General features: G+C 41.1%; 1 protein-coding gene across 7 annotated transcripts in view; it reads right to left on the reverse strand.

Annotated features, from left to right (window-relative positions):
• elavl4 (ELAV like neuron-specific RNA binding protein 4) overlaps window positions 1–14,266 on the reverse strand; it is a 71,486-nt gene that overhangs the window by 35,678 nt on the left and 21,542 nt on the right. For all 7 annotated transcript variants that reach the window (XM_044043846.1, XM_044043845.1, XM_044043844.1 and 4 more), the window contains 2 exons: window positions 7,900–7,986; window positions 3,859–4,105 (listed from right to left, as the gene is read on the reverse strand). In XM_044043846.1, the coding sequence (XP_043899781.1) occupies window positions 3,859–4,105; window positions 7,900–7,986 (334 nt within the window). The remainder of the gene's footprint in view (window positions 1–3,858; window positions 4,106–7,899; window positions 7,987–14,266) is intronic.

A 14,266-nucleotide genomic window follows, 5' to 3' on the forward strand; every position in this document is an offset into this window, starting at 1 on the left:
GTAAAACTTCCTGTAAAAATGCAACGTTTAAGGACAACGGAAAGAACTGAGGTCCGAACAAATGATTGAAACAAAAAGGAGTTGTTAAATGATTAGTGATTATTTTAAATGATTTAATATGTAAGCCTGATCCTCATCAAAGACCTCCTTCTGATTTCTATTATGAGATTACAAAAGGAATATAACAACAAAACATGAGACCATAGTAAAATCTAATTCACTGGGATGGGAACATGATCCATAATGTTATGGAATGGCAGTTTTTTTTTTTATTCAAAATGCATGATAACAATTTTTGTCCATCCCAACTTCCTCTAGTGCTGTGGGACTGAGACATGTATCACTGATGATGATGATGATGATGATGAAATAACCCCTTTTTCTCTGCAAATTAGTAAAAAAACTGAATATCCTTTGGGTGAAGTGGCCCTTTAATTATACTCTCTAAACTATAATAGTTCAAACTACTAATACCACTACTCCCATACACAACTCCTCCTCCCTCCCCACTGCAGTCACTTTGTGTTCCAGCATGAAAAACTATTTTCCTCTCCTCCATGTCATTATGAAAATAAATGCAGTCATTTCTTGAGCAAAAATACAGCTGATTCTGAAAAATGACTTACTAACAAGGATCAGTCAATTCCATTATGTGTGTGTGTGTGTGTGTGTGTGTGCATATGGACTTGTGTAAATGTTTGTGAGTGCTGATTCTGTGGTTTGCTTTTACATCACGCTAAAAAGTAGCTGCTTTCTCTGCAGCTCAGTTTGAGGGCTTTCAGACTGGTAATTTTCAGCATAAACAGACATATGCTTCCTTTAAAGAAAGAAAAAAACATCAACATAAAGCACTAGTGCTGCCGTACACAATGTTTTAAAGCCATCATTTGTGTATGTTGTGTTCTCTCTGCCTGGAGGACAAACATAAAGGCTGCTACATTATAGGCACTTAATCGAAAGAGCTGCTTAAAATATATCTTCTCTATAAGAGACAGAACATTTGCAGGTGAAGGCCTGGGGCTTCGGTGCAAGTGTGAGTGTGGGCTGCAGCTAGATGCATGTTAGCTCGCCTTAAATAAAAGATTAACCTGCATGTCCCCGGCGTGTTATGAGAGCACCAGGCAGAGGCAGTTGTGCAAGCCAGGCAGACAGAAAGGTAGGCAAACAGGCAGACAAGTGGGGAGCAAGAAAGACACCCAGAGGTAGTTTTAGTACCAGCTGAAGTCAGCAAGGGTGACAGACGAAGCCAGAGTGTGGAAGTCTGCCCATACCCTCCCGTGCGTCATGCCATGCTGGCGTCCCTGGAGCTGACAGGAGTAAGTACACAGGAAGCAGGGAAGACGCTGAAGACCTGTCTGTCTCTGCTGCCTCTGAAAGGCTGACGTGCTCACACCTTGTCAGTAAACACGGCTTAGTCAATACTGATGGGTAACACACTGTGAGATACAGTCAAAGAGAGAGTGGCGAGCTTGTTAAAATAGGCGGATTCTAAATAATCGGAGAAAAGAAATCAGATGGTAATTATTTTTTGACACAAACTGCAATTGGGATATGAATGGAAAATTCTGTTGACTCATGTGAGGAGCAAGACTTTTGGGCCAGTGAAATTCTGCAGCGCTGCAGAATTTCACCATAAAGCTAATTTATCATACATTTTATCTTAATCAAATCATTTTTGAGGAAGATACTCTTTGATCTTAAGATGTGGTTTTGATTACTTTGCGATTAATAGTGCAGCCGTGTGCTGCATACTCTACAAAAAGCAGTGTAACCGCTCTTATTTGTGGTATATGCATTAAAAAGAGGCTCGAATAATGACTGGCATACTTCACTTTTGTCATGATAAAATACTGACTATTTTCCAAGTATATCTGTGGTAAAATTGAGTGAATTTATTCATATTCTCAAACTTGTTCAACATTCTTTGTGTGCTATTCACACGGCATAATAGGATATGAAGGCATAAAGGCAGCGGGGCTTTATTATTCCTATCAAAATGAATAATATGTAGCTACAGAACTCTAACTATCCAACAGACACATTCAAAGGTTTTGTTCCGAAATTTCAGCGCTGTAGAAAAATATCTCTCCTCTCTCAAACTTTACTCTACTCAGATGTTGTGATAAAAACTGGCAGAAATTGGCTGTTCTTTATGCCAGTGTGCAAATACGGACAAGAAAAGGTACAGGTGTGTGTGTTAGCAGCCTCAAAATAAATGGTGTTCTCTCTTCACTCTTCCCACAATCCCTCTCTTTGCAGTGCTCTCTGTCTCTCTCACAAACTAATGATATGAATGATATGAACGTCTGTTAGACAGTATGACGCCTCTTAATGGATATGCGGATACTACACCCATGGGAGAGTGAGACAGGTATACAGCACAGGTATAGAGGAGATGGAGGGAGGGCAGGATGTATTTTGAAGTTTTTGTGCTGATGCGAAGTCATTAGAGACCTTGTTCAATGCAGAGCACTGCCCTAAATGGTTCAAAAGTGAGTGGACTAAGAGTCCCCATTAAGGGCTTGAGCAAGTTTATACCAATTCTGTTTGTTTTTAAAGTCTCTCCAAATATCTGCCGTTAGCTTGGTACCTCACTACTGCTGTGTGGCAAATCACACTTAAGGGGAAAATCGGGTGGTGAGGGAGCACGGTGATGGAGATGATGATAGCATTTGGTATCAGAGTGTTATTTTTGTACACACTCTGCTCCATTATCCTGGTGTATCTGACGCTCAGGCTCCATTTTGTGGCTCATTATGAAGGAAGAGGAAGATGGTTCTGAAGTGGAACCACAGAGCTGTGCTCAAAACAACACAAGAAGATAGGAGCAGCCGGGCCAGTGGTCATCTCTGCTGTACAGTCGGCCTTTACTTTAATTCACTCTGTTACAGGAAAACCAACTCTATGATTTTACAACTCTGTATGTGAATGTTTACTCTCTTCGCTTTGCTGCGATCCAAGAATGGCCTGGTTAATGAGATTATCAGGAGAAGAGTGTCAGTAAGTAGGATCTAAAATGAAAGCCATTATGGAGCATTATCACAGGGCTGCATCCCCCCCCCTCCCTCCCCGCAATCCATCTGCTCTATGGCCACCCACGCAGCCACTATGCCCAGATTATAGCCACGATTAGCAACGCGAAGTGCTGCTTAATTTAAACACCTCTGGAGAACATGTGGCACTTTGCTGCGTTGCTGTGTTGCAGCTCTTTGACACACACCGAAGGCAGGGCTGTATTTCTTTTTGTGGAAAATGTGGAATGTGTTTGGAGGGATGCAACGCCATGGGTTCATGTGTGAATGATTCATTTTCAATTCTTCACGTGTGTGACTGGATTTAATGCAATGTTTACATCCAAGCAGTTAGTCCATCTGTCTCGCCTGATCTGGTGTAGGAGTTCACATTGACAAAAACATTTTATGAAACTCATGAATTGCTAACTTCATACTTTGGGAGTTTATACAGGAATTCGTTTTTTTACATTTTCAGGCATTTTTTAAGAAATCTTGCAGAGATCATTAATGGAAAGTTACTTTTATGGACCAACTAAAACTAATTGGTTAATATACATATAAAGTATTTTCCCCCTGTAGTCTTTGATTGGAGGAATTGTCTTTGGAACCGCCAGGATTGCACATTATACTACTGACTTAACTGGGTGATTTCAATATTTTTCAATAGTGCTCTGTAACATTTTTGATATCAGACTTACTGAATGCAACTTCAATTATAAGCAGATCATATTCATAACTCATGAAAAGTTGAGAATCTTGGGAACAACAAGGAATAACACTTAACTTAACTTAACTTAACTTAACTTAACTTAACTTAACTTATAAATAGTTTTCCATTGCTCACCTGTGATTTTGTCACGAACCAGCTTGCAGGACTCGATCTCCCCAATGCTACCGAACAGGCTGCGGAACTCCTCCTGGGTCATGTTTTGGGGCAGGTAGTTGACAATGAGGTTAGTCTTGCTGTCGTCGTTTGTGGGGCCAGTCTGCATGGGCGAGGGGCAGCCGCGGCTGTTGGTGGTCGGTCCGTTGGCTGTGGTGCCGCCTCCACTGGGGCCATTTGTCACCGGAGCCTCCATGTTACTGATGATCTGGAGGAGGAGGAGAAGAGGGAAGAAAATACAGGAAAGGGAGAAGGCATTTATTAGTAATGGCTTTTGGTCTGAATTTAGCAATTCATTTGGAACAATGAATATGTATCAAGACTTTTCCAAAATTACTTTTCTAAAAGCATGACTTTGTTGCAGTGAGGCAGATAAACAGTGTGAATGACAATGACTTTTAAAAGCATTTTATCCAGATATTGCAGAAACACATTTTAAATGTTTTAAATAAGCTTTGCATGCAGATGTAGCACATGTGTTGGTACTACTTTATAAAACACTTTTGCCATTCATAGATAGAGGGATTCAAGTGTTATAACAGCAGAGAAACATAATGCAAAGTTTCCACATCCCCGTTCTCTGAAGTCTGATTACTCAGTACATTTTGTTACGGATTAGTTTAGGGTGATATGACTCTATATTATATTAGTCTCAGTCAAATCAGGAAAGCTGCGTTGTAGCAATAATCAGTGTGATTGATTACATCTTATATCACAATGTCTAATCTTAACATTAAAACATTGCTTAACAGTATGTGGCATAACAGACAAAACATAGAGTGAATAAAACTGTACACACTTCGTGACATATTTCTGAATACAGAAATAAACATGACTAATATGATACATGGAAGATAAAATGACAAAATATTCATGAGAACAGTCAGTGCATTGCTCTGTGACGGGTGCTGAGGTTTGTGGGAGGGGACAGCGTCAGGGGGAGCTGTTCAGTTGGTAATCTCAGTGCTGCTGATGCTGCTGCTGCTGCTGCTGCTGCTGCTGCTATGACAGACAGAAGTTTGTGTTTTTCAGATCTGGCTCCACAGAGCATCTCAGGATCAAAGTGTTCACGAAAGAACTGTGAGCTTTGGTGCAAGTGTGAGAAAACAGCAAGGAGAAGGTGAGAAGGAGCGAGAGTCAAAATGTCTCTCCTCAGGAGGAGGAGAGACATTTTGGTTGCACTTTGCTTCTCTACCACAGCACTTTGATACTTATTTAAAACAGACGCTTATTCAGAGTGAACATTTCACTCCGACAAAAGGAACGTGTGAAGTGAAATTATTCATACATCTACATATAAATTGTTTTTCTTATCAAATCAATGGCTTTTGTGTGTGAGGGGAGACAATGGTAAAATATGACAAGAATAAAACAAAGGACTAAACGGTAGTAAGACAAAATAAAGAAGAAAGAAGATGGCGGTACTGTTCTAAAAGCATAGACTGTATCATTCTATTCTGATGCTTGGCCAAGCAGAGGACCATAAAGTGACTGCTGATGTATTATTCAATTTATCAATTCATCCTTTTAGTAACTGCAGTTTCACCTTGTACCGATATTATATCCCATGATCCCTGTCTAATATCTATATATTGTTGTTGTTCGTACCATTTATGTTTCTAATGCTTCCTAAATTGCTGATGAACTACAAAAACAGAACATCCACGTTTAAACACTGCCAGTGATGTTGCTCAACAGTAATGACCTAACTTGCTGAAATCCAATTTAAGATGCAAAATTTCTTTCATCTGTATCAATCTTTTTTTTTTTTTCTCTCCCTTTCCGCTGCTCAACCATTCAGCTCTGGATCTATTTTTAACTCGTCCAAAGTACACGCAGACAGGCTGCACTTGGAAGCAGTGCTGGTTTTAGCAAAGGAGAAATGGCACGAGTCATGCTTCACTCTATTTCTGGATTATCAAAAGAATGGACCTGTGGTCTAATTATATATCTCAAAATCTCCCAGTTTGTCCAAAAGTAGTTTTCAAAAAAACCCCATTGTCATTTACAACATACTCCTCCACCAATGTGTAAATCAATATCAGGGTTATTGTCTTTAGCTGGTATTCAGTTAGTATTGAATACTTAATGTATTCAGGACAGAAAACTGTCTCCATGATATTTATGATGCAGCGTAAATGTGACATTGTAGGGTGACGACTTATATCACTAGGTTTACCTGCTACTAATCGACTACTGTATAGGACTATTAACTCTGTTATATATGAGGCGGCGATGAAATGTTTAATCACATGACATACACACTTGCACAGTGCAGGCACACACACACACTCTGTGGTGGATGTATGGAATGGAAGAGCATATTCTCTCTCTCTCTCTCTCTCTCTCCCTCCCAAAACAATAGACCAAACCCACAGCAGCAAACAGTGTAAAAGCTCTCAAGTTGAGAGCAAATTGTTCTTTTGACGATATCTTTTCCTAATCACTCGCCACTCTACCACAGCAGAGATACAGAGACAAACTGTGAAAGACAGAGGGGCAGAGAGAGACAGAGTGAGTGTAGTGGAAGGAGAAACTGGTATGTACCCACAACCGAAATGATTGGAAAGAGGCCTTATTAAATCTGTTTACATTCCCTGCTAGGCTCCATTCTGTCAGTGAGTCTTTCAACTCCATGGGATGTTTCTGAGGAGTTTTCATACCAAAATGGCTGCTTCTAATTAACAGGGACCTGCGGAGTCCCAGTGGCCAATTATATTCCTCTCCTTGTCCCTGCCCACCAGCACTTGTGTGGCTCAGCAGTCCGATTCATGTTGGTTGTGAACACTCTCGCTGTCCCTGCTCTGCCACTGTGGAGCCCAGCACCGTGGACTTATTGCATGCCCTGCTGACTGGGTACAACACGCAGGCTTCTCAGGCTCTCTGTTTCAAAATGCACTCTCTAACGCTCTTTATTCTTATACTCCGTGATTAGGACAAAGAGCCAACACTGGCCCTCTGAATAATAAGCAATTGTTAGCACATAAATCTGTGAGAGCATGATCATTGGAATTTCTGTTTCAAGGTGAAATGTACCCAGAGGTCAGTTTAGTAGTCAGGATTCTGTTTTTATTTAAATTTTTGTGTGTGGAATTAATCAATAATTCCATAATAACCTTTTAGCATTATGTAATTCCACTGATCTGAAGACAGGGGGAGAGAGAGAGAGATCTAAAACTTAAGCATCTCGTCTGGGCTCCAAGAACAGCTCTGCATACAGATCCCTGCAGTGGAAAGATTGCTTATCCAGCAATATCAACAACTGCCTACCCTGCAAAGAAGCCTCAAACCTTATAGTCTAAAGGAAATTTGAAAATTAAATGAAATTACAAACATGTCAGTATTGGCAGAGTGTTTGAGAGATGGTGGGATTTGCTGGTCTTATATGGTGCATATGAAACAAGTGCTTTTTTTTCCCAGTGCTCCTCCCAAAACATCGCTAATAAAATCAACTTGCAGATGAAATTAAGCAATAATCTGTTTTTTTCTAGCCATGCTTCCTACTGCAGCTTTAAAAACTGGCATGTGATGATGAATTGATCTGGCTAAATTCAAACAACGTGCAAGCTACACTTCAAGCAAAGTGCATGGAAGGAACCTATTAATAAACAACTTTTTTTGTGTGTGTGAGACAAAGAAGTTAGAAGCAGTGAGCAACCTGAGTGAAGTCTGCAAGGAGTGAGGATGAGGATCCATTACAAACGCACACAGCTTCAGCTGAGCATGTTTAAATGACTACCAAAAAGTAGGATTGATTTATATACAGTAGATTATATAGATTTAGAAAATACTAGACAGAAAAGTGCAACCGCTTAGTGGTTTTCACTCTTTCCCTTTGTCTGTCTATCTCATTCACAAATCTCTGCTCCAGTTCCAACGGCCTCCGTCAGCAGCATCACCACCGCCTCTTAGTAATGTAAACACAGTGCAATATCAGATCATATCACTTCATGGGTGTGTAAAATGGCAGGGCCATCCATTTGACAGCAGTCGTCTCCTTACCATCTTTGGCTGTGTCAGCAATCCCTTCTCTGCCCAGCCCTGGAGCTGTGGGAGCTCTGCCTGACGCCACTGTGTCTCTGTCGACCCCTATGGAACAGAGCACAGGGAGGGAGGGACGTACATCCCACCGTCAGCATCATACACTCACTTTGCAAGGTTAAGGTTGCAGTGGGATTTGGGGAATGAAGGGAAATGGTAACTCACTAGGAAAACACACAAGCACCTTTGCAGTTATCCCACTAAGCAAACTAAAACAAAAACAAGTGGCTCAGGATTTATTTTTAAATGATGAAACGTGAAAAGATGGAATTAAAATGTTGGGAATATTTCTGTTTTAACACCTGTTTTAACACCTGACTACCTTCACTTTGAACTGAATACAAGTCTGTGTGTGTGTGTGTGTGTGTGTGTGTGTAAAGCAGCAGATTGGTGTGGTGACTGCAATGACCTTGGCAGAGTAATGAGGGTTTCCCCTTGTAAACAAGCCTGTGGTTGAAGAGACAGAAATGCCACAAATGAGCAGGAAGTCTGTTCACTAGCTCTCCGGAGCAGGGGGCTTAAATGCCTGCAGCTATCTACGGATGCTACAAGCAGCCAATTTAGCAGGAGAGGGGGAAGAGAAGAGGGATGACCTCTGCCTTCATTTACTCCTTCAGAGAGATGAGGAGCCGGAGTGAGGGATCAGATGGGAGGAGGAAGAAAAGGCAAGGGCTGAGTAATGGGGAAGACACTTTCAATACTTCAAAGTAAAAGAGAGACAGAGGTGGTGGTGGGTGGGGGTTCTGTACACGTTCTGTTGTCAATGTGCCTTGTAAACTTAGACAGGAATGCATAATGGAGGCCTAAATGAGAGTCAACTGTCAGCTTGAAAGGGGGAAAAAAGGAAGATGAGGCGGGGCAGAGAGGTCGGGGGAAAAGGCCTTTGGAGGACAAAGGATATTGTGTGTTCTTGCACATATAGCTTCTGGTGAATATTTTTGAAATGACCACACAGAAAAATAAAAAGAGCCACCTTTGTTTTAGTCTGTATATTTTACTGTCGGTGTGTAAAATATACAATTCAATATCACATTCAGATTCTACTACAGAACATACAGTACAAGCATTTTCAAGGTATAAACTGTTTTAAGTCAACCTGCCAAAGTCAGTGAGGTTCAGGGCGGAACAATTCATTGTTTTTACATCAAAATCAAAAAAAGTATATATATATACTCATTGTATAAGGTTATAACCTCAATATTGCCTACTGCTGCTACTGTACTGCTGAGCCATGTGCAACGAAATATTGAGTATATTTGAATGACAATAAAGTCTGGCTAAGTCTAAGAATCACAAAGGCTGCAATTTAATTGCAGCAGACTCTGTCGATGTATTCATTTGGTTGCACTATGCAACTTCAATCCTACAGATCCCATGCGGTAATGCTCCATTATGATTTTGTCTTAATCAATACTGCGCTGAAGATGACTTAAGAAAGGACTTATATTGTCAATCAAATCACAGTCACCGCAATTTCATTTCAAATGTTTTGCCATTAAATGTAAAGATGGAAAGCTGCCCTGAAAAAAGGAAATGTTAGGCAGAGGAGAATCATCAAAAGATTCTGAAAAGCCATCATTTTACACGTGGTGTTCATATGTGGTGATATGAATGTAAGAAGCAGCAAGCAGATGTATATGACTTTCCATTTCAACTAATGTCTATAGTGCAAGGGAGCATAATGCAGGCAAAAGGAATATTGCATTTCTTTGACGCAGATTTAAGTCGCTGCATCCCATTTTAAAAACTCCGTGCTCAATATTTAGTGCTCAACCATTTGTTAAAACAGTCTCTCTCTTTCTCACACACACAATTTCATCTTTCTTCATATTCTTTCTGTCCTTGTGTTCATCACATGAACACACACACATGCACCTTCTGATAAAATCTCAAATAACACTGGAATAAGAGTGCAATGCAATTACATTCACTAACCACTGAGATGAAAAAAGAAAAAACCCTCTCATGGATACAGTTTCAATTATTCAGGGAATACATTTCAGTTGGTGCTCAGATGCTGGGAAAACTTATTATATAATCAATACACTCTATAACGCCATTAATATTTGATGCCACAAAAGTGCTTCCTGTCTCCTTGGGCAAGTGGCCAGTAGTGTCTGGGTGCTGCAGTCAAATAGGATGAGCCTTAACTGCCTACAGCAAGGAGTAGGAGGAGTATGTGTTTGTTTTCCTCTAATAGTGGAAAAATACCAAAGGCACAGACAGCTTTCTTATAGAATTATTGTATATGATTTCATTTCACTATAGTGTGCACACAGATCATCGCTCTCTCCTCCCAGCCCTGTGTGTCACATATATGCTGTGAGCTCAATTTGAGTTTTTGTCTTCCTTTCTTGTCCTTTTCACCTTCCTCACTCCTCCACTGATTTTACATCATAAACCCAGCACTTTATACTGCTGTCCTGGTGCAGGCTTCTTCTCCCCATTCTCTTACAGAGCTTAGACAATCAATTCATCCTGACTTGTCCAGGATAGATGGAGGTTGAGGAGACTGCGGAGTAGACAGTATGCTGCAGGAGGCTTGCCACTGATAGACACACCGCCTGGCAGCTACAAAATGGAGACAGCATGCAACCATCTGACTGTCTCACCCTCTGGCAGCAGATATTTTTGATTTCCTGACACATTTTATTTGTATAACATTACTCGTTCAAATTTTAAAAGCCAAAAAAAAAAAACAACCAAAAGAGATGTTAATTCAAATGAATGGATTCATAGGGCAGGGCACTCTTAAATAGCAATATTATGTTTTAAGAAAAAAAAAACGGTTTAACATATTGACATGATACTATAGTGCAAAATACTGAAATATAATATAACATTAAGTTTAAAACCACAAATAGCTGGATTCCTTAACTTTTAGGAGCAGAAATCGTGATTATGATTCATATTGACTGATATTTATTGTAATTACTTTTTATGCTCCATCCAAACTCACAGAAACACTCACTCCCTGTCCCCTAAAATGACACAGAATTTGAGTTTCTATCAAACCGACTGAAACGGGTAATATGACTTTACTATCTCAGCTTCTTGGCCAGTTCAAGTTTCCAGTAAAGCTCTCTGAGCTATTGATATCTTATTTTTCTCTCCCCTCTCTCTTTATTCCTGGCCACCTGTCTCTTGCCGTCTCTCCACTTCCACCAGCATCCTCCGAGCTTCGAAACGTCCTGCAGGTCAGACGGATGCTGAGCCGGATCAATCATGGAAAGTAATCTGGGACGCCTCATGCGCGCAAACACGTACACATGCATACACACACAGCCCCCTCATCCATTGCACTCTGGCCTGCCTGCCTCCAGTCTCATCGATCTGCATCTACTTTACTAAATGGATTCCTTTCTTCTTCTATCCTCCTCCACCTCTTTACTTTCTGTGTGACTCGGAATAATAAATGTTCCAGACAGCACAAAATGTGTATGTAAGCAATTTTTCATTTAACTTTGGCTTGACCCCCGCCCCCCCCCTTCCACTTTTGTGATGTTTCATTCGTCAGTGAAATTGAGACAGCACTTCCCCGGGCACCCCCACACCCCTTGGGTAATTGGCATACACTTGTGAAAGGTCAGAGTTCAAGAGCTGACAGGATACGACCAATTACAGATTTTATTTTTGTCTGATGTATTAAACCCTTTCACACTTTGCTAGATATTTTGCATTTAAATGTTAAAAACTGATGTAATGTGACTTCCTCTACTGTATTGAAATTTGTTTTTGTTTTATTTTGTTGATTTTTACTAAAAAAAACAAAAAACAAAAACATTACTCTCAAACTTCTTTATACTGTCTTACTTTAACATTCAAAACTAACACTGCGGACCTGCAGTGCCACACGCATATCACCACATTTTCTCTCTCTCTCTAGCGGTTTCACTCACACACACAGACACACACTCTCAGCCAAACTGTAGGCGGAACAGGAGCCATTTGTCCACTGGCTGAATCCCAACTCTGCACCAACGCATGCAGAAAATTTGTGAGCATCTTGACTCTGGAGATGACACTTCAATTTGTGCAGCTCTGGTGACTGATGCTCTGCAGTTCCTCCCTTGTGGGGGTGTGAGATCAGCTGGACACCTGCCTAGCTATTTGGATGAAGCCAACAGCACTGGGACCGGACCTTGGAATTGAAGGCCTGGCCTTGCCGGTCAGCCTGAGTCCCAGTCCCTCAGCCCCAGCCCTGGCCTGGCCTGGCCTCTCAGGTCCTCATCAAAGTTCCCCGAGTTTCATTACTGTGCCAGGAGCAGTCCCTCACTTGATGCCCGTGGCCCCCTATTTTTCTATCACGGCTTTAGCTGCAAATCAGTGTAGCCACAACATTCCAACTGCAGTGTTCCCTTGAACCAAATAAAATCCCCATCGACAGCATGCCAGCCTTTGTTCCCGCTCTCGCAGCTGCAGCCGGCACGTCTGCTTCCAGCACAGTCAAGTCAGAAAGATGTTGCTGTGCATCAATGTCTGTCTGCTTGTCCCTGGGTGTGATGTATGGGAGTGAACATTGTTGAGGCTTAACTTAGACATTATGTTGGATTAAAGAGGCCAAATCATTGTCTCATCCCTGATATGGGATCCCATCCTTAATTAAATGCCATCAATGGTTAAAAGTTTCAGCTGAGATGATGTATTAGGATTAGGGTGTATTTAGAATGCATTAACCATAATTCTGTGGGGAAATTGAGAATTAGAGTAAAGGAGGAAAGATAGTAAGAAAACTGTCAGCTTTCATCACACCTGCCATTCAGTTCTTCCCAATAGGGCCCCGTTCTCTCTCTTGATGTCTGCCTTTTTTTTTTTTATAACATAAATGTGGTTAGCACAACAATGTTAAGATCTAACCCGGTTACATTTACTCACTGTGACTGTTCTCTGAATAAATAAATAAAAGTCCTATGCGAGAGCATCTAAAGCACTGCGATGACAAAAAAAAACAAAAACAGCACTATATATAATTGCATTGCAGGGGAATAGCTTGTGCTCCTGTGCAGCACTCATTTCCATGCTGAAGTAGCTTTTAGTTGGATGGAGGACAGTAAGGTAAGGAAAACAGACGAGCTGATTCATCTGACTCAGCACCATGTGTCGTGAGTGAGGACACCACCTCCACAAGTAGCTGGCAGGTGAATGCAGCCATGCACCTGCGCAGGCAACCGGCCATCTCTGTGAGGCTGGCCTCTGTCTTAAGCAACGAAGCACACGGATTCACTCAACTCAGCTACTCACGACCGTATCCACCTGCAGGTATCATATCATGTCAGATATGAGCAAATTCATCCAGCGTTAAACAGTTATATATTGTATACAGGGCTGGGCAATAACTCAGTAAAAATAGATATTGCAATATCATTTGGGCTGAACTATTAATTGTTTTTTCTTTTTGTAATGTTTTCATCACGTCTTAAATCTAAAACGGTGAATGTGGAACTGAAGCTTGACAGGAATCCCACTCAAAGCACACTTTGAGACGCCACACATTCCTGCTATGAACGTTTTGCATCACATTTGTGAAATATGTGAAAAACAAGAGTTTGCTGAAGTTTAAAACTCTTCCACTGTCACATGATGGCAAACAAATCAATCAATCAATCAATCAATCATTTGACATTTATCACAATAATCATCAATATCAACTGTTTTTAAATCTACCATCATTATGTTTTTGCCTATATTGTCCAGCTCTAACTGTTTGTGCGCTCCACACGCTGACAGTTACCACTGCTGAATATGTATTAAAAGGCCTTGAAGAAGAAGTTAAATGGCTACGGCAAATTTTCCCAAAAAAGGGAGAGCAGCAGAACAAAACATTTGTAAACTCCTCTGTCTGAATTCAATTTTCAGTATAATTCACACTATCAGTTCTGATTGAAACTGGTTTGAGGCTGGAAGTGGTAATATTGGCTTTGTTGAGTGGGTATTTAAAAAGCTATAAACAGCCTGGAGGTGCCCGATAAGAACAAAACCTACAGCACAGCACTTACACGAGAATGAGAACGAGAGAAAGAGAGTGTGAGAGCGAGAGGAAGAGAGAAAGAGAGAGAGAGGTACACTGGCTGGACTGTTAAGCAGAGGCAGGGCTCTTCCTAATCTAATCACTGTTTCCCCCCATCAGCTGCATCATACACACATCCTGCCTCTCTGTGTGTGTGTGTGTGTGTGAGTCTGCCTTGCAGCAAGGGCACAGATCTAAATCACATGGACTCAAACCAACTGTTTTACTCAAGAATTCATTCCACAGCCGTGGGTAATGGGTACTGCGTGTGAGGGCGTGTCTGAGTGTATGTTAGCGTGTCTGCATGTGTGTGCCGAGCTA

This window comes from Solea senegalensis, linkage group LG14 (assembly GCF_019176455.1).
Source record: "Solea senegalensis isolate Sse05_10M linkage group LG14, IFAPA_SoseM_1, whole genome shotgun sequence".
Taxonomy (NCBI): domain Eukaryota; kingdom Metazoa; phylum Chordata; class Actinopteri; order Pleuronectiformes; family Soleidae; genus Solea; species Solea senegalensis.